At 32.9% G+C, this 22,671-nt stretch overlaps 2 protein-coding genes across 3 annotated transcripts; both read left to right on the top strand.

The window, feature by feature from the left end:
* Window positions 1–4,251: 4,251 nt before the first annotated feature.
* Window positions 4,252–8,572, top strand: LOC103491440 (uncharacterized). The gene is made up of 5 exons (XM_051085123.1): window positions 4,252–4,504; window positions 5,049–5,301; window positions 6,247–6,500; window positions 6,589–6,938; window positions 8,273–8,572. Exons 1-5 carry the CDS (start codon window positions 4,490–4,492, stop codon window positions 8,385–8,387), a joined length of 987 nt encoding a protein of 328 aa, XP_050941080.1. The 5' UTR covers window positions 4,252–4,489; the 3' UTR covers window positions 8,388–8,572.
* A 3,230-nt stretch (window positions 8,573–11,802) lies between these two features.
* Window positions 11,803–22,428, top strand: LOC103491441 (ubiquitin carboxyl-terminal hydrolase 8). Of its 2 annotated transcripts, XM_008451384.3 has the most exons (13): window positions 11,803–12,079; window positions 12,385–12,636; window positions 13,455–13,596; window positions 15,577–15,636; window positions 15,739–15,816; window positions 16,554–16,901; window positions 17,201–17,341; window positions 17,463–17,633; window positions 17,926–18,180; window positions 18,302–18,450; window positions 19,320–19,886; window positions 20,314–20,587; window positions 21,738–22,428. In XM_008451384.3, the coding sequence occupies exons 1-13, from the start codon at window positions 11,994–11,996 to the stop codon at window positions 21,849–21,851; spliced, it is 2,637 nt and encodes an 878-aa protein (XP_008449606.1). In that variant the 5' UTR covers window positions 11,803–11,993; the 3' UTR covers window positions 21,852–22,428. The 2 variants fall into 2 exon arrangements, with proteins under 2 accessions (XP_008449606.1, XP_008449607.1); XM_008451385.3 differs by lacking the exons at window positions 11,803–12,079; window positions 13,455–13,596 and having other exon boundaries at window positions 12,487–12,636.
* The last annotated feature ends 243 nt before the right edge of the window (window positions 22,429–22,671 follow it).

Here is a 22,671-nt window from a genome sequence, read left to right as displayed (position 1 = left end):
ATTATTAGTCCGTTTGAGTTGGTTTTTCCACCAGACCGTCATCGTACCTACTATAGATGGTTTACTAAATGTTCAAACCAACCTTGATCGTTAACGAGTAAATGTTGGTTGGTTGGTAAATTTAACTCTTTGAAATATTCTTTTGAAAAATTCCAATTTCAACTTTTCCAACCCGACTCCTCTCATCCTCCCCTACCATCTAGCATAGAATGTGCTTTTTGACCACTATATTGATATTTTTGTTAATTTATAGTTTTCCAAAAAAAAAAAAAACTACCCATATGGCATAGAGGTAAAGTGTATATGTTATACCGAAAAATCGAGCCAATGGAATGGTTGCATAATAACAGGAGAAAATCTGTGTCGATTTAGGAAAATCCCAAATCAGAAAAGTTCAAAAAAAAAAAAAAAGGACTTCATCTTTACTCCTATGGTAGAGGTCGATTTGAACATTTACTAAACTGAAGGCAATTTAATCGAGAAAAAAAAATACACTCCAAACATACAGACGATCACCCCTTAGTTTAGTTCCTTCTTGTCTTTTATCTCATTTACCAAACGAATTTAAAAAAGAAAAATACTAAAACTAAAATAAAAACTACGACAACTTAAGTTAAAACGAACAACAAGATCAGTCTTGTTTTTCTAAATTCAATTTCTTAGAAATCTATACATTTTTGTAGGGACACTCAATCAATAATGTTAACTTATTTATTATTTTATTTTGAAATGTATTATAATAAATGCAAGGGAGGAGATTTGAATCATAACCTCTTGTCTACATGTAGGTGTCAGTTGAGCTAAGCTCGTGATGTCAATAATATTAACTTAATACAACCTGTTTTCGAATCATTTAACACTAAACTATAGGCTTCTTAATTGATCATTAAATAACGTAACAATAAAATTGATTATAGTTGTTGTTTATTATTATTGAATATGACGTGCTGTTATTATCAAATAATACACACCTATGTATATTTTGTCAATTATTTTTCTAGCTTTAGCTTTCATCTTTAAATATGTTTTTTATATTTTTTGAATAAAAAAATACATTTTCTAAATAAATAATTAGCGGGGCTATTGAATCTCATGCCATGACAAAATGATTAAATGCAGCTTAGAGATGATTCTTTATAAACACTGACGATTTTATGTATGGGTTAGTGGGAGCACATGTCTCACTCTCATATTATCGTTTTTTGTATAATTTTAAAGTACCATATTACAATATATATTAAATAATGTTTAATTTTAAACAAAATATTTTTGTAGTGTAGTAGTCGTGTATTTACTCCGTTGTGGCATTGTTTGGAAGAGATAGTAGATAATGCATTATTTAAGCCATGTATTCTCATCTTTGTCCATCCAATTGTTCCATGGTGTCGGCTACAATGTCAAATTAATTTAATCAGATATGTTAGGCTCGTCAATTTAAGTTTTTAGGTCAATTAGTAGTTTAACCGCAAGTTGAGTTATTAATATATTTTTTTAGTACAATATTCATTTTTATTTATTTAGTTTGTAATATACATTGTGAATATTTTGGTAATTAAGATTTCCAACATCTTTACTCAAAATAAGAAACTATTGGGTTAAAATATATTCACATATTTGGTGGTTGGATTTTTGTGTTACTTTTCCCATTGATAAAAATAGTATAAAATAATAATTTATAATGATTTAAAAAATGAAGAAAATTTTCAAATTAATTAACGATAATAAATTCATATTTAATTTGATTTTATCAATCCATGCAGAGAATATCAAATTTCTTCCTTCAATTTCTCCGGCGATTTCAACTTCAAACAATGGGAATTTGGTTAATAAATGGAATTCACATTCCTCGGGGAAAGCGGTCCGGCAACGTCGAATCAAAGCAAGAAGAAAGCATAGTCTCCAGTTCCTTGTGTGAGATGGGGCGGCGGCTATGATAGAAATGGCCAACGGTGACAATAGGGAGAGGAAGAAACCGAGGCGAAAGGAAATGGAGTTAGGGTAGAGTTCGTTCGGAGATGGCGGCGGCGATGAGGGATCAGATTGTGAGGAACGACGGGTACGAAATTCAGTTGGTGATTGAAAAGAAACTTGAGGAGAGTGATGTGAGCTAGCATAAACCATGGGAGAGATTGTGTCTTCGGACGATGAAGTTGAGAAGGGAATTTGTGAGAGAAGAAGAGAGAAGGATTTTGGATGAAGAAAATGGTGGGAAGAAGAAGAATTAAAAAGGTAAGTTTTGAGGGTTTCGGCCAACGATTTGAGACGGAGATGAGCTATTTGGAAAATGGAAAGAGAGAAAGTACACGGAAGAAAAGAGGAACATGAGCGATTCAGATAAGAAAAACACCGACAAAGTAGATGAAAGAAGGGAGTGAGGAGTGATTCGGATAAGGAAAACACGGAGAAAGTAGGTGGAAGAAGATAGAGAGGAGTGATGAACAGTGACAGAGGAGGAATGAGTAAACGAGCAACCGTGACAAAGGAGAGGAGAAAGGGGAGAATGAGGAACAGAGGACAGATTTGAGAAGAGATGGGGGATTGAGAAAAAAAAGGGGAGTAAGTAATACAGACCTTGGAAAAATGGAGAAGTGAGAAATAGTGAGAAAAGAGAAAGGGAAACGAGAGAGTGGAGTTAATTATTAATGAAAGGGTCGTATGAATTTACATAAAATAAAAACAGTATGCATCGATAGAAATCTATTATTATCTCACTATTAGGAGATAGACATTGATAATTATCAATCATGGGAGGTCATTAATTGTCTATAATAACCATGATAATTATCTATTATAACCATGATTTTTGTTATATTTATAAATAAGTTGCTCTATTTACTCTAATTGAAAGCATTCTTCAATTTAAAAACTTACCGTCAAGGACAATCTAACATATTTTTCTCTATTTAAAATATAGAATTAAATAGAAATAATTTTGAAGGGCTGAATTATAAAGAATGTCCCTCAACTTTGATGTATATATAAAAAAATATCCATAAATTTTCAAAAGTTTTAAAAAATGCCATTAATATTCTAAAATGGTTCAAAAATACTCTTATTGTTAGTTTTGAAAGAAAACCGTAAAGTTTTATTTAAAAAATATATTGAACTATTGAAAAGCTTCAAAATTAGCATTGAGCTTAAGAAGGGTTAAGAAATACTCTTTTTGATCAAAATTGTACACCAATTTTCTCACTAAGTAAAATCAGAATCAAAATTTTAAGTTAAAACAATAGTTTTAAATTTATTTTACTATTAACAGTGATAGATCGCCAATCCAATCTATTTCAATAGTTATTGTTGTAATTAACATACAACTAATTGTTACATAGAAAAATGTGTTTGATTATAAAAACATAGGGATAGTATGATAGATATATAAATGTGTGATTTTTTTTATTTGACTGATTATTATTTTAGGATGATTTAAGAATTTTTTTAAAACTTCGTGAGTTTTTGTAGAATTTCGTGTTTTAACCAATGTTTAAAATATCGATGCCGATTGATATATCAAAGTTTTAATTTTACAGAAATTTCGATTTTACGAATATTTATGAAAAGTTATAAAAACAACAATTTCAAAAAATAATTTTAAATTACTAAATAAATATTTTACTATTTTCAAATAAGTAAACATACACATTATTTATATTAGTGTTATTTTCATGTTTATTTTGTGTGATTTATGGATTTTCTACTCTGTAACAAAAATATGGGTTTACTCCTTCTATTAAATTCGAATGCATATAAATGTGAAAATATCAAATATTCCTATATCGATGGAAATTTAAAAATATAAAATTAATTTAAAACTTTGATTTTTATTTTGAGGACTAGGATATTTATAAAACATTTTAGTAGTTCAAGAATATTTTTTTAAACAAAACTTTGGAATAAATTTAAAAAATTTAAGAGTATGTTGTAAACATTTACAAATTTGATACAAAGATTAGGGTTGGAAGAAATTTTCTATAATTTAGCCAATTTTGAAAAGAAGGACTTGGTAGAAATTATATTCATAAGGACTCTTCAACAAATCAAGTGCTCCAAGGCAGAGGGTTTTGTTACATCGGGTCACAATCTCGGGCGCGTTTCGGATCCGATACAACCCGAACTGGATCGTTCTCATCTGGCATCTCATTTCAAGTTTCAACGAAGACGCTTTCGAGCTTTGATTCCAATCTGGAGAGGATAATTTCCACCATTACAAAAAAAGATCAATTAGGTACAAAGCTGTCCCGATTTTTAAATTTCCTCTGACGTTTGATCGAAACTGTTTCGTCTCATTCCACACGTCTAAAACTATGATTAGGGCTTTTAGTTGGTCATATGCAGCTTCTTCCTCCATGAATTCGCGTTTTTTATTTAATTGTTTTTATCTTTCAAGGTTTCGAAACTGTTGTTTGTGCAAGATTTCGTGTGTATAACTTTATGAGAGTGAGGTAGCTTTGAAGTATCTGGATATGGCGTCACGCCCACTTCAGTTTCAGGAATGCTTAACATTTTGGTCTGTTAGTTACTTTGGTTCGGTTTAAATTATATGAGTTTGAGAATTATGTTTTAAAAGTATCTAGGTTGCGTGGCAGCTCGGAAAGGAACAATATTTTATTCGAGTATTGGGAAGCTAATGAATTGGAGGGTTCTTGAAGGCACAGAAGGACCTAATTATGTGTTTGTGCCTGCCCACTTGTTGAAATCGTGTCTCTTAAATTTTCACTTACGAACTGTAATTAGTTATTTTGCTATCACATTCATAAACAGTACGTGTTCTTGTTATTTTGCCATCAAATTATCGAAAGAGAGGTGCTTTTTATGATGTTTTTGTAATTTGTTGTCTGGATTCAAGTCCATTCACGTGAGCTTACTCAAAACTTATCCATTTTGATTGTTCATTTTGAGTGGTCCTGGTATTGGGATTGGGATTGGGATTGGTTTGTTTTCAATTTTTGATTGATATGTATGATCTCATTGAAAATGTGACTGAAACTTGTGAATGGTTGATTTCCAAATTTTGATTGATATGATGTTGTAATTTTCGGTTGTTTTTACAGGTGTTCGTAACTATGAGACAGCAGGGGCAATATTCTGATTCAGGACTAGGCGCATATTCAGTTTCTCAAATGCATCATGTTCCCAGTCAAATGGTGGAACAAAGCCACCCTGATCCTTTTGAAGGACGGCTGGAAGCCTTCACTCCCGAGAGAGAGCATTCGTATGTAGCTTCAAAAAATGAGGATCAATGGAGATGGGAAAGAGATGAGTCGAAGATGCCAAATTCTATGACCTCTCACATGTTCAATGAAGGCAAGCATTAACATATAGCTACTCCTGACACTTATAGTTGCTTGCACCTGTTTTCCTCAAAAGGTTTTTTTGCAGTTGTACATCACAAACATCCTTTTTCTAGATGATGATATATAAACCATATTAGGTACTTGTTTTTTGAAATCCGTTTAAACCTTCTTCGATTCTTTTGTTTTTTTTTTTTTTTTTAAATTCGACACAACATTGAGAAGCAGGAAGATTTTACACCTTTTACCTCTTGGTGAAGTTCAACGTTTTATTTAGTTGAGCTATGCTTGGTTTGTAATTTCTGTCCTTTTGTTGGGTCCATACCCAATACCCAATACCCATCCATTAGTCTACTAGGTTACATTCGTATAAATTTTACTTTCACACGATATAGTTCTGGGATATAAGATGAATTATCAGACCGTTAAGGAAAAAGGAATAGAACTATTATTCTTCAAACCTGTCCATTGAATGGTTTTAATGTTTGTTGGCTGTACTTGGTGGGCATGTGAATTTTATCTGTCGTTTCATTTCCTCCTGTTTTTTTATGTTACCTTGAAATGGGAATTGTTTTTACTCCAAGTACTGTTGGATTTGTTGCAAAAAATACATTTGTAGCGGAGGTCAGATGATGGCCTGTAGATAGTTGAATTAGCTAGGGATCCACACATGTGGTTATCAAAAATAAAATGATTAATTGATGCCAAAACAGTATATCCATTTTATGATAATGGTTGGGTGATTTGTGATACTCCTCATAATATCAAGCGTTTAACTCTTCATTGATAGAGAAGATTTTTAGTCATTGTTATCTTAAATTCTTTTTCACCTTTCCCCTTGTATATTTCCCTTTATTGAGATGCTTATTCTCTTCTCCCATGTGAAGGATTTCTGCTTTGTCTTGTTCAACGAAGTTTTTGGAATTTCTGTACTGAGAAATATGTTTGTTTAACATAGGTCAAGGTCAAGGGGGTGATGCCACAAGATCTTACTTTCAAAGTCAGAGACCTAACCCAAAATTGGGTCTTGAGAAAGGAAGCAACAGCGACCCCAGATCTCAATCTCATGGAAAAAACATGGAAAGTAGGTTTGGAGACGGTCCACTGCCACAGAACTTTGACGGTCTCGAGCAGAAATTTATTGATGATATCATTAAATTGACTAAGGAGCAAAATGATGCAGAGGATGAGGAAAATGCTAGACATAGAGAGGTATATTTGCATATTCCTAAGTCACTAATTGCATTCTCGTTTTTCAATCATCTTTACTGATCAGACTCATTTTGATGCATATCTTCAGAGAATTTTGGCAATCAATGCTCAGTACGAGGAACAATTAGCAGCACTTCGAGTTCGACATGCTGGTCGTCGTGATGAGCTACTACGTAGGGAATCAACTGCACGGCAACATCAATACCAGAAGGGAATAATGGACCATTACCCGAATGGGGGCATTGGCCCAGGTGATCCTCGTGGCAATAGTGGAGTTACAAACTTAGCTGCTTCTGGACAAGCCCATCAAAATTATGAATCAGAACACTTTGATTCCTTCAGAGAACGAGCTCGATTTCTTGGGAATTCTGCGCGGGATCCTAATTTGGATCCTAGAGGTTCCTATCCAGGGGGCCGAGTTTACGACACTGTCTCACGGTACTACTAATCAAAGTTGCTTTCATTAGATATGCTTGCTGCTTTATCCTTCATGTGGAATAGGCTCCCATAACTAATGATAGTGCTGTATTTTCGCTATAAATTACGCATTTTAAAATTTGTTCGATTAGGCTTCCTTAACCAACACCTATTAGTTTGTATTTTTCATCATAAAGTTGTGCATTTTTATGTTGCATGTCCTCTCTCTCTATAAAGCTCCATGATCTATGATATCTCTAGATCCCAGTTTTTGTCGACTTGATGAACCAATCAACGTTTAAATTGTAGCATAACCTCCATTTTTTTAGCTGCTTTGGAGTTAGAAAATAGTGGCTTTCCTATTTCCATGATCTGATTGATGAGCTTTTATTGGGATTACGTTGCCACTTTATATAAAAGCTTCTTCTTTAGTGCTTTACATAAAAGTTTACTTTATTCGAGTGTGCATGGTTTCCTTTCCTCAATGGTATATTCTCTATTAGTTTACGAACAAATATCGTTTAAATTATAGAAAATACCCTTGAATTAGGTACTTTATTGAGACATTTTTAAATATGTTAATATGAATCAAAATATATCATAAAATCTAAAATTTTGGTATATTTTGATTTGTTTTCTGCAGTTTTTGTAATTTTCTACTTTATTTTGAAAATATCCTTTAATTCTTACACCATTTTTTCGAGGATGATTTTATTAGTTACGAGTGGAAAAGGCTCCATACATTATTTATATGATTGCAAAAATAACTTCCCCCCCCCCCCCCCCCCCCCCAATTAGTTTATAAATTATATGTTTTTCTTCTACCACTTTTTATCTATATTTTGTTGAGATTTCAAAGTTCTTAAGAAATTGATGAGTTACTTTCCTTATTCAATTAGTTCTGAATTAAAAACCTCATGCTTATCAAATATCTTCATTCAAAAATTCTTTCCTATTTCGATTAGTAAATAAAAATTACGTTATCCACTAATTAACAACTTGGATATTCTAAATTTTGCTAATTCTACCAATTTCTCAAGTTCGAGTATAGTATGACCTAGTAGTTAATACTTTTATACTCGCTATTATCTTTTGGCTACTAACAAGTTGAACAATCCTACTTTTGTGGGTTTTGATTAGTCTTTTGAATCTGTTTACATGTACAAATTAAAATATTAGAGGCTGCATGTGATAACTCATAACATGTTTGAATTAGAAGATAATACGAGTATAAGTATAAAGACTATCTAAAAGAATATGCATATGTATAAATGAGTATCTTTTTAGGAAAAGCACTTATTCAATGTATAATGCTTTGTTTTTTCCGTATAAATATTCTTTGTTTGTTACTTTAGGTTATGTTCCAATGGCAACATCACATGGCATGTGGTTGTGTACATTTTCCTTTGCCTCGGCCAGATCTTGACCAGGTGGTCTCACTTTTCTCTTTCTTCTTCTTTTTCATTTTAGTCTTTGTATTTTTCGGTTTCAACTTTTTTAATTAATCTTAAATTCAACCGTTTAATATTAATGTTCGTTCATTTTGTATGCAATAAAGTACACGATAGGTGAACGCGTTTTCATAAGGTTAAAATATCGTTTTGATTCTTGTATTTTGAAGTTTGTTCAATTTTAGTCCTTGTACTTTTAAATAATTGTAGTATTTAAGTTTTATCTTTCGAAGTTAATTTCTATTGAAATTGATTAAGTATTTTTAAAATTTATAGTGAAAATGCCAATAAAATAATCTATTGAATATTTGAAAGTATATGGACTAAGATTAAATAAACTATAAATTATAGGGACTAAAATGATATTTTAATATTTTCAAAATTGAGAGTAAACATGCTAGAAAATACAACGAGTAAATTTAAGATCTTTTCTTTTTAAATAATGGGGATTAAGATTGAATAAACATGAGAGAAACCATAAATGGTATGTGTTGGTTATTTGAGAATTGGATGCCATTCACTTTTTTCTTTCACCTATTTCTATTAGAAGCCAAATAGAATCCTATGTTCATTCCCTAATTTGTATACAAATTATTGATGGTGGATGGTCAATTATTATTATTATTTCTTTTAATTTAACCTAAACACAATGATTCAACTTTCTTTTCTTTAGTAAGGGATGTTGTCTTAAATAACAAAATAATTAAAAATCTACGCAAATATAATTAATTTTTATAGTCTATAAGCAATTGATTGTGATATATACTGATATTTATTAACATTTATTTGTGATGGCAGTTTATCAATATCGTATTTTGCTGTATTTATAATAGCAAAAACTTAATCAAAATATAATGAGACAGTTGCAAATTTAGCAATTATATTCAAAATAATTAAGTATATAGCAACATTTTAAAAAAATTGCAAATATAGCAAAATTTGTCAAAATCTATCAATGATAGGAGTCTATTACCGATAGACCATGTAGCAAATGTTGGTCTATCACTGATAAACTATAGGAGTCTATCAACGATAGATTTTGCTATAATTGCAATTTTTTTAAAATGTTGCTACATAGTTAATAATTATTCTAACAATTGCTATCCATTCTAATTACCCAAATATTAATCTTTTAAGTTCAACCTCCATACACCAATGTCCCATCCTCCGATGGTTAAAAGATTAAATTTAGGAAATTCCCCACAATATGATTGACAATAAAAGAAAATATTTTAGCTTCATATTTATTTTTAAGATGTATATGTATTTTTATCAATTTTATTTTTAAAACATTATATCAAAATTACAACTTTTTTTTAAATTTAAATTTAAAATTTACATTATTTGTTGCATTTTATTGCAAATTCTATCCACAAGCTTTTCGGGTTTTTTAGAAGTAAAAAAAAAATTGATAGATTATTTACCTTCATAAAACAAAACCAGTAAAAGACAAAATTTATTACACTTGATTTTTGTATAAAGTGTAAATATTTTGTCGAATGTTCTACTTTTGACATTTTCCTTTTAATAAACCATAAAAGTTTGTCGGTAAAAATAATAATTAAATTATAGCTTTAAGATAAAAAAACATAACTGTTTTTAAATATAACAAAGTAAACTAAAATATTTATAAGTATAACAAAATATCACTAATAGATGTTTATCAACAACTATCATTTTCTATCGTCCATAGACTATGAAATTTTGCTACATTTATAAGTATTATCCGTAGTTCTACCATTTAGAACATTTTTTTATTAAAAAATATGAAAATCATAATAAATAGAACATTTGACAAAATATTAATATTTTATAAAAAAATCAAATGTAAAGTTTTTTATCTATAGTGGATTTGTTCTATTTAGTGTAAATAGTTTTTCAAAATTTTTTATTTAAAAAAAAAATCTAAAAAATGAGTTTTCAGATAAAAATGGATTTTATGATTCCACAGCAAGAAAAACTCCTAATATTCTATTTTTACAAAAAATTATAAATCCTATAACTATCTTTTTCAAAAGAAAATAAAAGAAGAATAATATAATATTCGGAAAAAACATTTCACGTTTATTAAAATTTTTATCATTTAAAATATTAGAAAGGTAAATGTAAACTAAGGAAACACAAATTTTTTAAAAAATGATAAAACTGTTGAAAATATTTTTGAATATAGCAAAATAGTAAAATTTTCCTTATGTTATAGTGATATATATATATTTTTTGAAAATAAAAACTCCGATGCATTGCCATCTAATTACCTTTTAAAAAAAAGAATAGAAAAATCACCACACGTGAAAATGAAACTTAGTATTTACTTTCCGTTTAAGAGAATTGTTATGAATAATACGATAAATGAAACTATTTACAAAATATAGTGAAATTTTCAAACGAATTAAGTAATGTTCGATGAATTTTGTTATATTTTATAAATAATTTTAATATTTTACTATTCTTTATACAAAGAAATTCATACAACATTAAAATATCATTTTTTATAATAAATTTTAATTTTAATTGGTGAATTTTTGAATGTTTAATTTTATAAAGTACATTCAATAAAAGAATATTCTTCAAAAATAGAAACTCTTTTTTTTTTTTTTTTTATACTTCATAGAAAAACAATTTATCATATTTATTATTTTCTATAAAGTATGACAATTTTCCTTTCACTAAAATGAAAATTGAGTTTGTATTTAAAGAGATGGTTGGCGACTTAGATTGCATTATTGTGCTGTCTCAAAGCTTTTCTTTCAAATCTCCTACCCATCTCGTATTTGTCAAAAGCTGCCATATTCTCTTAGTTTCCATTCTTATGAAAACTAAAATCATATTCTAACCTTAAAAAAAAATATTATAATTATTATAAATGACAAAAGTCAGATTCTTATTTATTCAACAATATTCTAATTTAATTTAGAGAGATGATTGTCGTAAAATGTCATATTTTCAAATATAACAAAATAAATCAAAATATAATAAAATTTCAGATTTTATCGATAATAGACCACGACAGACACGTCAATAGATCTAAAACTTTACTATATTTCATAAATAATTTCAATAATTAAATGAATATAAATATTTATAAAGATAGTAACATTGTAGACTCTATCAATGATACATAATCATAACCACTAATAAATTTCTATCAATACATCTATAAACAGTAATAAAAGTGAACGAATCACTGTAAGTCTACCTTTTTTAAAATATTTTTACGAATTTTATTATTTACGATAATTTCCGACCCATTTTACAAAAGCATTTGGTTTGGGAATGTGTCTAATTACTTTTTTTTTTTTTTTGTATATACAATATAAATTCCATATATATATATATATATGTATGTATTTATATATAAAAGTTCACAATTTGGCACCACAAGATTGGAAAATTGCATTTGTGAAAGAAGAAATATATATATTTTATTTTTTATTTTCCCCTCCTTCTCCTCCTCCTCCAATCCTCTTCACACAAAAGCTCCACTTGTTTCTCTTCAAATCCGCCATTTTCTCTTCCTCTGTCTGTCTCTCTCTCTCTCTCTCTCTCTCTCTCTTCCTCTCTCTCTCTGCAATGATCTACCTCTCCACAACTAGTTTCTGAACTCTCCTCTTCAACCTTCTTTGCCATGGCCGCTTTGTCTGAAGATCTCTCTTCATCCTCCTTGCATCTCGACTCAGATACCGATCAGCGAGTCTACTTCGTTCCATACAGGTAGATTCATTGTTCCACACTTCGATTTCCTGCTTCCTATTTTTTTTTCGTACAAATCTGAATTACATCTCTATTGGAAACTCGAATTGCGCCAACTCCATTGTCTAATCTATTCGTTTAGTCCAGAATTTTTTTGCCGAAATGTGAAAGTAGTTGGATACCGAGTGCGTTTTGATGTTTTAAGTTATGTAGTTTAGTTTAGATGAAGCATATTTTTACTGTTTTGAACTGTTTTTAAGGGTGCCCTCGTGACAAGAATGGGAAGGCGGTGTGTCTAAAGAGTTTTTGCGATTTGAATTGTTCAGGTGGTGGAAGGATGCGCAGGATTCTTTAACTGGTGATGCTGATGGGAAGAGAGGGCTTCCGTTCTTGGCATCGCCGGGTTCGTCGTATGCTGGACCATTGAAGATCATTAACAGTATTTTCAGCTCGGATCTTGTGTTTAATTTGAGAAGAGAGGAGGATTCTTCGCAGAATAGTGAAAATGGTGAAGTGGGCATTTCAGGGAGGGACTACGCGTTGGTGTCTGGAGAAATGTGGGTGGAGGCACTTAAATGGTGAGTGCTATGTCACGACTTATTTAAATATTTGAATTATTTCTGATGGGGTAGTTGAGTTGATTACATTGCATATCTTGAAAAGCGGATATTGGATTGCTTATATTCAATCATTCCAATCAATAATTACAGTGTTTCTAGAAAAACAATAATTGTATTATTCTGAATGGAATATATTATTATCTTTCATATCAAACTGAGTTATGCATTGAAGAGTAGGTAATTCAGTTTTCCAAAAGACAAAAAATCTTTCTCGAGCTCCATGACCTCGAACACTTACCGCATTTTCATACATCTAGGAAATTGTTTCCTAAAAAAGCTCCTATTCTAGTAGCACTTTAGGTAACTTTCTTTGCCAAATATGTTTGGAACTATTAACACTTCAGATTCCTGTGAACTTTCTGATTGCACGGGTTTGTCTTGATTTATTTTGTTCCCCTAAAATAAATTTTACTTATTTACTTTTACTACTTAGCTATTTAAGTCTAGGCGTTTCCTGTTTCTTGTTAGCTAATCACGTTATTAAGAATGACGTGCTCTAAGTCAAAAAGATTTCTGGGTGTAGTTATAGTCTGATTATTAGAAATTGGAAGGTTTTTCTTTTTATTCAATTTTGTTGTTTGAGTAGGGGTTTCCTCAATCCCAAGCCCTTAGGCTGTTTCCCCTTTTGTTGTTTTGAATATATTGTTTCCTGGTTTCCTTATCCCATATATATATATATAAAAAGATGACGTGTTCTTCCTTGCAACCACGAATCAAATTCATGCGCAAATGCTTTCTTTACGGCTGAATTGGATTCCTTACGGTTTGTGGTGTAGGCATAGTGATTCCAAGTCTTCAACGAGGAATGGTGGTAGCTTTTCCGTTGCAGAAGATAATATAGCAGATGTTTATCCTTTGCAACTAAGGCTTTCTATTCAACGGGAGGCAAATTTATTGGGAGTGAGAATAAGCAAAAAGGTCACTTCATTACCATATCAAAATTTATTAATCTTTGATTCTAGGACTATAAGTATAGTTTGAGCCTTTGAGGACAATTTAGCATTCACAGTTATTTATTGAATTACCAATTAACGGGCAAATTCTTATCTCAAATATTTTGAGGGGTTCAATTTACATCTTAGTAGCTACCTGCCTATGACTATACGTTTACTAGTTCATGAGTTCATTCACTCAGAAACATTATCATGCCAACAGTAGTTCCATGAGAATTCACGGTGCATGTAAACTAGTTTGAATTCCTGGTTATGCTTGGGACATTTTTTTAAAATTAACTTTCAAGTCAGTTATACTATTTTGCATCGTGTGATGGTATATCTTTGAATTATTGAATAAATTTCAACGGATTAAATGCTTCGTTTATAGCACCATAGCAGGTGGACTCTTGCGTGTAGGTTTAATGGGTAACCTCTTTATACTGAAGGATCGTTTTTTCAAGTAGGTGGTGAAACATTTGTTTCAAAATGAATCTCTTTCAAATCCTCTGCTTCCATGCGCTAGGTGGAGCAACTTGGGCTTGAAACTATGGTTGGGCATTTTGATAGAACGAACAATTGAAATGGAAATGGACAGAAAACTGTATCAATATTAAGACAGAAATTACAAGCTTCCCAACACCTTGAGAACATGGATTTCACCACGACCTATTTCTAGAAATTGCCTGCTCTCTTTTTATAATTGTGAATGCAAATTCTACGTAATTTCACGTATGCGACCAGTAATATTTCCACTATTTTCCTACTAACGTTCTAAGACGTGCTTTGTGGTCTCAACAGGGTTGTTAACCTTGTCATGAGGTCCAAATTAGGAATTTTACCTTATGACATTAGTTAACACGTTATCTCTCTGCATCCCAAATGTGATGAAGCAATTAGCTCACAAGACTAAGTTAATAAATGTATGTAAAAAAAGTGTCTAACCTCCAAACTCTCTTGTCTTCCCCAATCCGAGCATGCTGAACTGGTTAAGGCATTTATCCATCACTAAAAGGTCCGATGTTCGAATCTCATCATTACACCTTGTTTAACTCATAAACAAAAGACTCTTTCCTCAGTGGCTGTATTGCATTTAGCACATTGATTTGCATTTGAACCTCTATCTCTACCTCTAACAAATTTCTTCGAGCAAGAACTACCCTCCTCGAGCTGGTGTATACTCCTACTCATCTTGGATACTTGAATTTTTAAGCTACGACACCACGAGGAATCTTGAAATTTTTTGGCATAATGGTTGAGCCCCCACCAGAATATCATTCTCGAAAGTGTTCGTGATTCCTAGATAATTGCTAAGAATTTAATGATGTGGCAAGTGGTATTTTAATTTTGATGAACTCTGCCAGGAGCCTCGCATACAGTCAGCTTTCCTTTTGTTTTAGAGAACCATCTGTTGTCCCATTTTCCTTTGGTATGGCTACTACCACTTTGTTCTCTAGTTTTAAATTCTGTTTAGGAGATCTTGATAGCCATTTCGACGAAAGGGTATTATTTCTATATCTTAGGTTGCTGATTTTCAGACCTCAGTTCTCCTAAGAGGTTGGTAAAAATCCCCTTGTCTTTAGTTGCCATTACTGTTTTGCTTGAGTTTCCGTTGGGAAAAATACAGAATTTGGCTCATTTGAATACCCTTATATTCACTTCTGTATCCTCTTGTCTTAAGCCTCTAAAAGGATTATTCCATTTGTCTTTTGTTTTTGCCATTCCGTAAGGACCATCCTCTTCATCTAGTAGTTCCAGGGCGACTTTTAAAGTGAAACTCTGATTTGTATTAGAGGGGAGAAAACTCCCTTACCATCTTAGTCTCTCTCTTGGTCTTTATATTTACCAACGATCTTTTCTCTTCACAAGTGATCGAATTCAAGTCTTATTTTCTTAAAATGATGAAAAAAAAATGTTTTCCTAATGTATGCTAGTCAAACCTTATTGTTTTCTTCTATACTGGCAGGATAATGTAGTCGAGTTATTTAGGAGAGCATGCAAACTCTTCAATGTCGAATCGGAGTTGGTAACAATCTTTCTTCTCTTTTAGCATGACTAGCTTTCTTAATCTCCTAAAGGAAACGTTTACAATCAAGATATGTATAATATGATATGCTGTATCGTGCAGTTGCGAATATGGGACTTCTCGGGCCATACAATTTCCCTTTTTAGTATCAGTAATAAGCAACGACAATCAGATCAAGAGGTAGTCATAAACAGTTTCTTTTTCATGTTTTTTTCTAAGAGTCATTAACAGTCAGATTGTGTTTCCATTAGAATCATGTTTTCAAAATACCTTTCTGAAAATATAATATAATATCTAAACTTCAGAATTATGAGATGTTTGACATTATTTCTTTTCCATTTTTATTTCATATACCATGTCTACATGAGAGTGACCTTCCACTGTTCTTAAATTCTTAATGGAATTTCTTTGTTTGTGAAGTGCACACAGAGTAACAAGGTGTTTCAAAGAAAGTAATTAAAACATGGCATTGTAGAAATGTAAGGGTGGTTTAGTGGTTTCGTAGGAGGCAAGAGTCATTGATTTTTTGCATTTAACCTACTGGGTTTCTTGATTAGAGTACGGGAAAAGAAATTTAGAAGAAAACATTGAGATTTTTTTCATTGTCTAACAATGCAATGCAGGTACATTTTTACTGTCTTTTTCTAGTAGACATGCACTCTGTGAGCAAATAATTACTTGTAACTTATCTGACATTAACTTACTTTAGATGTGATCAGGAGTGTTCTTTTTTTGTTTAAATAAAATTACAGAGATTCTTAGAAATAATTTTCTTGACCGTTCTTTCCCTCTCCCAGTGCATAATAGCATGAGGTGAAATTTTCACAAGCATGCCTTGTGATTTCAGATAGAACTTGATGAGATGATAATAAATGTTTCGTTCTGAAATGCTGTTTCTTGTATTTTATTTTCGACAGGTTCTACTTGAATTGCAAGTTTATGGATTGTCAGATTTCATAAAGTGCAAAGAAGGGAAAAAGGATGAATTGGCAAATTCTATCCTTGGAAATTCATCTGCTAATTCACTTGTGATGAATGGTGCTTCTGGAACTGGGAGTGCTAGCTGCTTCCGTGTAAATTCTTCAGTTTTTTCTGGAAGCTCTCGTGAAGCTGGTTCTTTAGGATTGACTGGCTTGCAAAATCTTGGGAACACCTGTTTCATGAACAGTGCTCTGCAGTGCTTAGTGCACACTCCGAAACTTGTTGACTACTTTCTTGGTGACTATGGTAGAGAAATAAACCATGACAACCCATTGGGCATGAATGTATGCTTTCTGTGATTTTAATTCTTCATGGATCCATTTTATCTCAGCAAATCCCTTTCTTTTTGACAATTTTATTCAATTATCAATCCTGCATCCTAAGCATGCTAAAAGCTGATTAGATACTGCTTGTAAAAGTTACCAGTATAACCCACTAACTAAATTTGTAGTTTAGGGTGACTGATTCATTACAGACAGTAATAACCAAAATTATATTTACCAACTCTGAGTTCCTAACCATCATTTCATTAGTCCCTACACCCACACTCCATCGAAGTTCATAACAAGCAGTAACTTTTCAGGGGGAGATTGCTTTGGCATTTGGAGATATGTTGAGGAAATTATGGGCGCCTGGCGCAAGTCCTGTGGCACCAAGAACGTTCAAGTCTAAGCTTGCTAGATTTGCTCCTCAATTCAGTGGATGCAATCAACATGATTCACAAGTCAGTGAAGTTTCTTGCTATCAGAAGTAGGGTTTTAGATTTCCTTCCTCTGGGCGAAGGGGGTTCTGGGTACAGGATTTAATCCAATCTCTTGTAGTCTGATTCAATATATTTCTTACAGGAGCTCCTTGCCTTTTTGTTGGACGGACTTCACGAGGATCTCAATCGTGTGAAAAAGAAGCCTTATGTAGAAGCCAAGGATGGAGATGGGCGATCTGACAATGAAGTAGCAGATGAATATTGGCAAAACCATTTGGCTCGCAATGACTCCATCATTGTTGATGTGTGCCAAGTATGCTCCCCTCCTTTTTCCTTGTATAACCTTCACTACTTGCCTTTCACCTATGGTAATGGCATGCTCTTTTAAAACCTGCATGATAACGAACCTCTTACGTTTTTTGCTAAATCAAATCTACTGTTTCATAGTATTATTAGTTATGTTCAACGAGGTATCAGACTTGTATATGAGTTCTACTTTTTTTTTCTCTTTCTATTTGAATGCGTAAGTTTTGTCTCGCAAGTAAACTTAAACTTCTCCATATAATTTGTCTCAAGGCTTTTGTCGTTTGAATGCATCCTTGCAGGGTCAATATAAGTCAACATTAGTTTGTCCCATTTGCAAAAAGGTCTCTACTACCTTTGATCCATTCATGTATTTGTCACTGCCTCTACCTTCAACGACAATGCGAACAATGACTTTAACAGTTGTGAGCACTGGTGGAAGTACTCCAGCTCCATATACCGTTACAGTTCCCAAGTCCGGAAAATGGGAAGACCTAATAAAAGCCCTTAGTACTGCATGCTCTCTAAAAGCCGATGAGACTTTATTGGTTGCTGAGGTATATCATTATAATTGTTGTACTTTGGCTGCATTTCGATGACTTTTGGGTTAATTTCTTCATAATAGAGCATGACCAACTTTATTCTCAATGACCTCTGTTCTCATGAATTTCTATACAGGTATACAACAACCGCATCATACGGTATCTCGAGGAGCCAGCTGATTCTTTGTCCTTGATAAGAGATGGTGACAGATTGGTTGCTTATCGCTTAGCAAAAGATGAGGAACAAATTCCCTTGGCTGTGTTCATGCATCAAAGGGTTGAGGAGTAAGTGCCTTATATTTCTGAACTGATTGATCTTGTTTTCACATGACTTCATATTTAATATTTAAAATTTATGTGCATGAAGTTCATTGTAAACTAGTTTTGACCTCTACGGGAAGGAACTGTTTTCACCTAATATAGAACTCTTCTTCTTGTGGGCTTGATTTTTTTGTATGCACGTGGACTCTTTCATTTTTCCTCAATTCAAGTGGTCATTTTCATAGAAAAATCTTAAATTTCCAATTCAACCCAAAAGCTTAAGCTAGTAGGTTAAGGTAAATTTAATTATATATCATTCAACGCATACCTCACCTGTGGGCTCAATATATGAAGAAGACCCAACAAGTGGAAATCAATATTAATTGGGAGGAAATAACATTACTGGTGCTTGAATACATAATCTCCCTAGGTCACCTGCTCTGATACATTCTTAAATCATCAATTCAACCAAAAATCTTAAGCTAGTTAGAGTAAGGTAAATTGGTTATATATCATTCAACAAAAAAAGAAAAAACTTTTCGACTGTAACTCAACTCTTGGATACTCTCACCATGGCCGGTAAAGTTCATTCAATTTCCCCCTTCTATATAGGATGGAAAATTAAATAATAACAATGACTAAAATTTCCTGGGATAACATATGTGATTTGCCTCCTGAAAATTTAATTTTGCATTGGAATTTACTGGATAACTGTAGTCAATTTGAGAAACTATTTCTTGGATCATTCATAATAATTTTGTTAGCAAACAATTAATCTACTGGTGGCAAATTGGCATCCACGAGACTGTAGTTACAATTATGTAGACAAATGCTGGTAACCATATTGCATATTTCCTCACTTGCCTGGAATCTAATTTTTCTTGTCTGGTCAGGCAGTACATCAATGGGAAACGTACTACAAGTCTTAAGGCATTTGGATTTCCTCTCGTGGCTAAGCTGCCTGGTGGCTTTAATGGATCTGATATCAAAGACATATACAAAAAGTTGCTCAGACCCTTCCAGGTTTCTGCACAAGATGCTTTGGAAGAAAACCATACCTCTGATGTTGATGCAACGGAGAAAACCAAGGAGGTGGAGAATGTAACTAGTTCCACATCGGCTTGTGTAATTGATCCCTTAACAATCGAAGATGGAGTTAATTGTAATTCACCATCAGACGCTGATTTACAATTTTACACTACAGACGATAAGGGAATTATTAGGGGCTCTGAAATTCAAGTTGGTGAATTTGTAGTGGGGTCGGAAAAGAGCAAGCGGTTATATGTGCTCGTGTCCTGGCCGCAAAAGCAGATTGAGGGTTATGACACTCACCTTCTTACCTCTTTACCTGAGGTTTTCAAATCCAGCTTTTTTGCAAAGAGACCCCAAGAATCTGTTTCTCTATACAAGTGCCTTGAAGCTTTTTTGCAGGAGGAGCCTCTTGGTCCCGAAGACATGTGGTCAGTTCATTTATATTTTACTTTTCTTATTTGAAAAAAAAAGTAAGAATATGCATAACAAACTTTATAGTTCTGGTTTGGTCGTTTGGAATTTGGAAGTCGAAAAGTTCTCAGTTTGCTTTTTGTTTTTCTTCTGTCGAATGGTGGTCGTTTTTTGGGTTTCTTTAATAGTTGAAGTTTGAAAGTTCATCTCTATTTTGGTTTTATTTGTTATATTTTTCTTTTCTCCAATGGAGAGCTTGTATCTTCTAAATTTTTGTTCCTTTTCATTATATCTATGAGGAGTTGTTTCTTGTTAAAGGAAAAAAAAAGAATAAAAAATTAAAACAATATGATCTGAAAGTCCATTCATTTCATAATTTAATTATTATACTCGTAGTTGCATTTATCTGGTACTGATTTCTTGATATCATGTACCTTTATTCAGGTATTGTCCTAGCTGCAAAAAACACTGTCAAGCCAGTAAAAAGTTAGATCTTTGGAGATTACCGGAAATTTTAGTTATTCATTTGAAGAGGTTCTCATATAGCCGGTTCATGAAGAACAAGCTAGAGGCATACGTTGACTTTCCTGTTGATGATCTGGATTTATCAATGTACATCGCCTATAAGAATGGCCAGTCTTGTACTCGATATGTGCTTTATGCAGTCAGCAATCACTATGGGAGCATGGGAGGTGGCCATTACACTGCATTTGTCCATGTAAGTGATGTTACTCTTTCTTTTCCCAATATACCTCACCATTTCTTCTGGTTTTCTACCTTTTGTCTATATCATTAAATTGGAAGCTAAAACCGACTAGCACATAATTAATGTTCTCCTGCATCAGTTCATTTTGTGTGTACAAAGCGGATATTATAACTCTTAGTTTGCTAATACTTTTCCTAGCTTGTATACGAAATAGTATGCTGCTGCTGGTATAAAAGGTTTGGCAGAAGAAATGATAGGGCAATGATTTCTGCCTCAAGTCAGTTGAATATGTAACCAATGATCATATAGACAGTTGAACCTTGCAGACCGAGAATCTGATTGTCTGGGCAAGATTGTTCTAGTAAAAAAGCATTGGTCAATAGAAAGACTAAGTCCTAGTTTCTTTTTTCTTCTCCAAGTCATCGTTTGTTGTTGGAAATAACCAGCTAATGGATCGCTCAAGAACTTCAAGGGGTTGGTTCATGCGAGAATTTTTGTGCTTGAAGATTTGGGCGGTCAATAGTCCATTCTTTGATGTGCATGCAACAGTAGAGCAGAACGTAACTGCTGGGACTCGTTTATTTTTTCTTAGTCTTAGGGCGCCCTAGACTTGAGTTTACATAAACAAATAATCGATAAATTTCTTCATATAGAGACTGACATTGTCATCTGTTTGCGTGGCAACCCACCATGCCCCATGCACCCTACCACGGAGCAAGTTCTTGATTGTTGGCATTTCGTTATCATGTTCACGAGTTCATGGTGGCAGAGGTGATTGCATTGCATGCAAGAATGAAATTACATCTACCTTGAAATTGAAGATCTCTCTCTACTTTCCCGCCCTGCTCTATTTTCTTCTAATCTCCGACTTTATCTCCTTCATCTATTCTGCCTCTCCCAGGTCTCCCCCCCCCCCCCCCCCCCCCCCCCTACTGGCCATTCTTTTCTCCCCCCTTCCCTCCTGTTGTCTTTTATTAGTTTATTTTTCTTTTAAATTTGAGCCCACATCAGCGAGAGTTCTATTGCCAACCACTTGTCTGGTTTCTACATGTTTACTTATTCAGTTTTTCATATCAACCATCAATATTATCACTTGTAGATTATAACTTTAACTATCGGCGTACTAATCGTTTCTCTGTTTTCCCTCTTTCTTCTATTCTAGCAAGGTGGCGACCAGTGGTACAACTTCGATGATAGCAATGTTTATCCCATTGGCTTAGACAAGATAAAATCTTCCGCTGCATATGTTCTTTTCTACAGAAGAGTTGTAGTTTGATAAACTTCCAATTAGCCGAGTCATGATCATTTCTCCAAATTTGATGCTAATTATCTCTTACCATGAAGGTCATCCGTCTCTCTCAATCCAAGTTTAACCACACAAGTGGCTCTGAGTATGGAACAGAGTTCTCAAACTTAAAGACGGTTCCGCACCGATGCCATCATCTTCATGCTTATATACCAGAGATCACAGACAGGTCTTAGGGATACTAATTACATTTATTGGCATTACAATCTTTGAAGGAAAGGCATTAGCGTACGATTCAAGCCTAACTCTTTTGAAGATTTTTAGGGGTTACCAACAAGTTAGGATATTGATTTTTTTTTTCTTTCTATAGGAAATTCCTGAATATTTCATTTTGGTTAAGATTGATGTGCTGTGATTCTTTTGTTAGTACTAATTGATAGATTTTGATCCCATTTTTTGTTCCCTAAAATCATTGTATTAATTTTAAACTGGGTTAGCGTGAGATCCCCAAAACTAACAACGAGCACCTGCGCCGCCCGTGACAGCTAGTAATGTGATTCTTGAGGCAATATGAATGAATTATCATGATATTGGCTTTGATAACAAAGGGGCATAACACTTCTTGACTCAAAAACTAATGATTTCTTCTCCATTTATTTTTGCTTCTTCCTCTCTCTCTCTCTCTTTCTCTCTCTACTGCTTTTAGTCAGAATATGTAGCACATATTCCTTGTGTCTCCAGCCACAAAAAGGAGAGAAAATTTGAACAATCAACAGAAAATCGGACAATCAAGAGTACAGCTTAAAATGAAAAAGAATCTCCATGGGAATAACTTTTTAAGACCACTTTT

This window comes from Cucumis melo, chromosome 5, assembly GCF_025177605.1.
Source record: "Cucumis melo cultivar AY chromosome 5, USDA_Cmelo_AY_1.0, whole genome shotgun sequence".
Taxonomy (NCBI): Eukaryota; Viridiplantae; Streptophyta; class Magnoliopsida; order Cucurbitales; family Cucurbitaceae; genus Cucumis; species Cucumis melo.
This window is presented reverse-complemented; position numbering and strand designations above follow the sequence as displayed.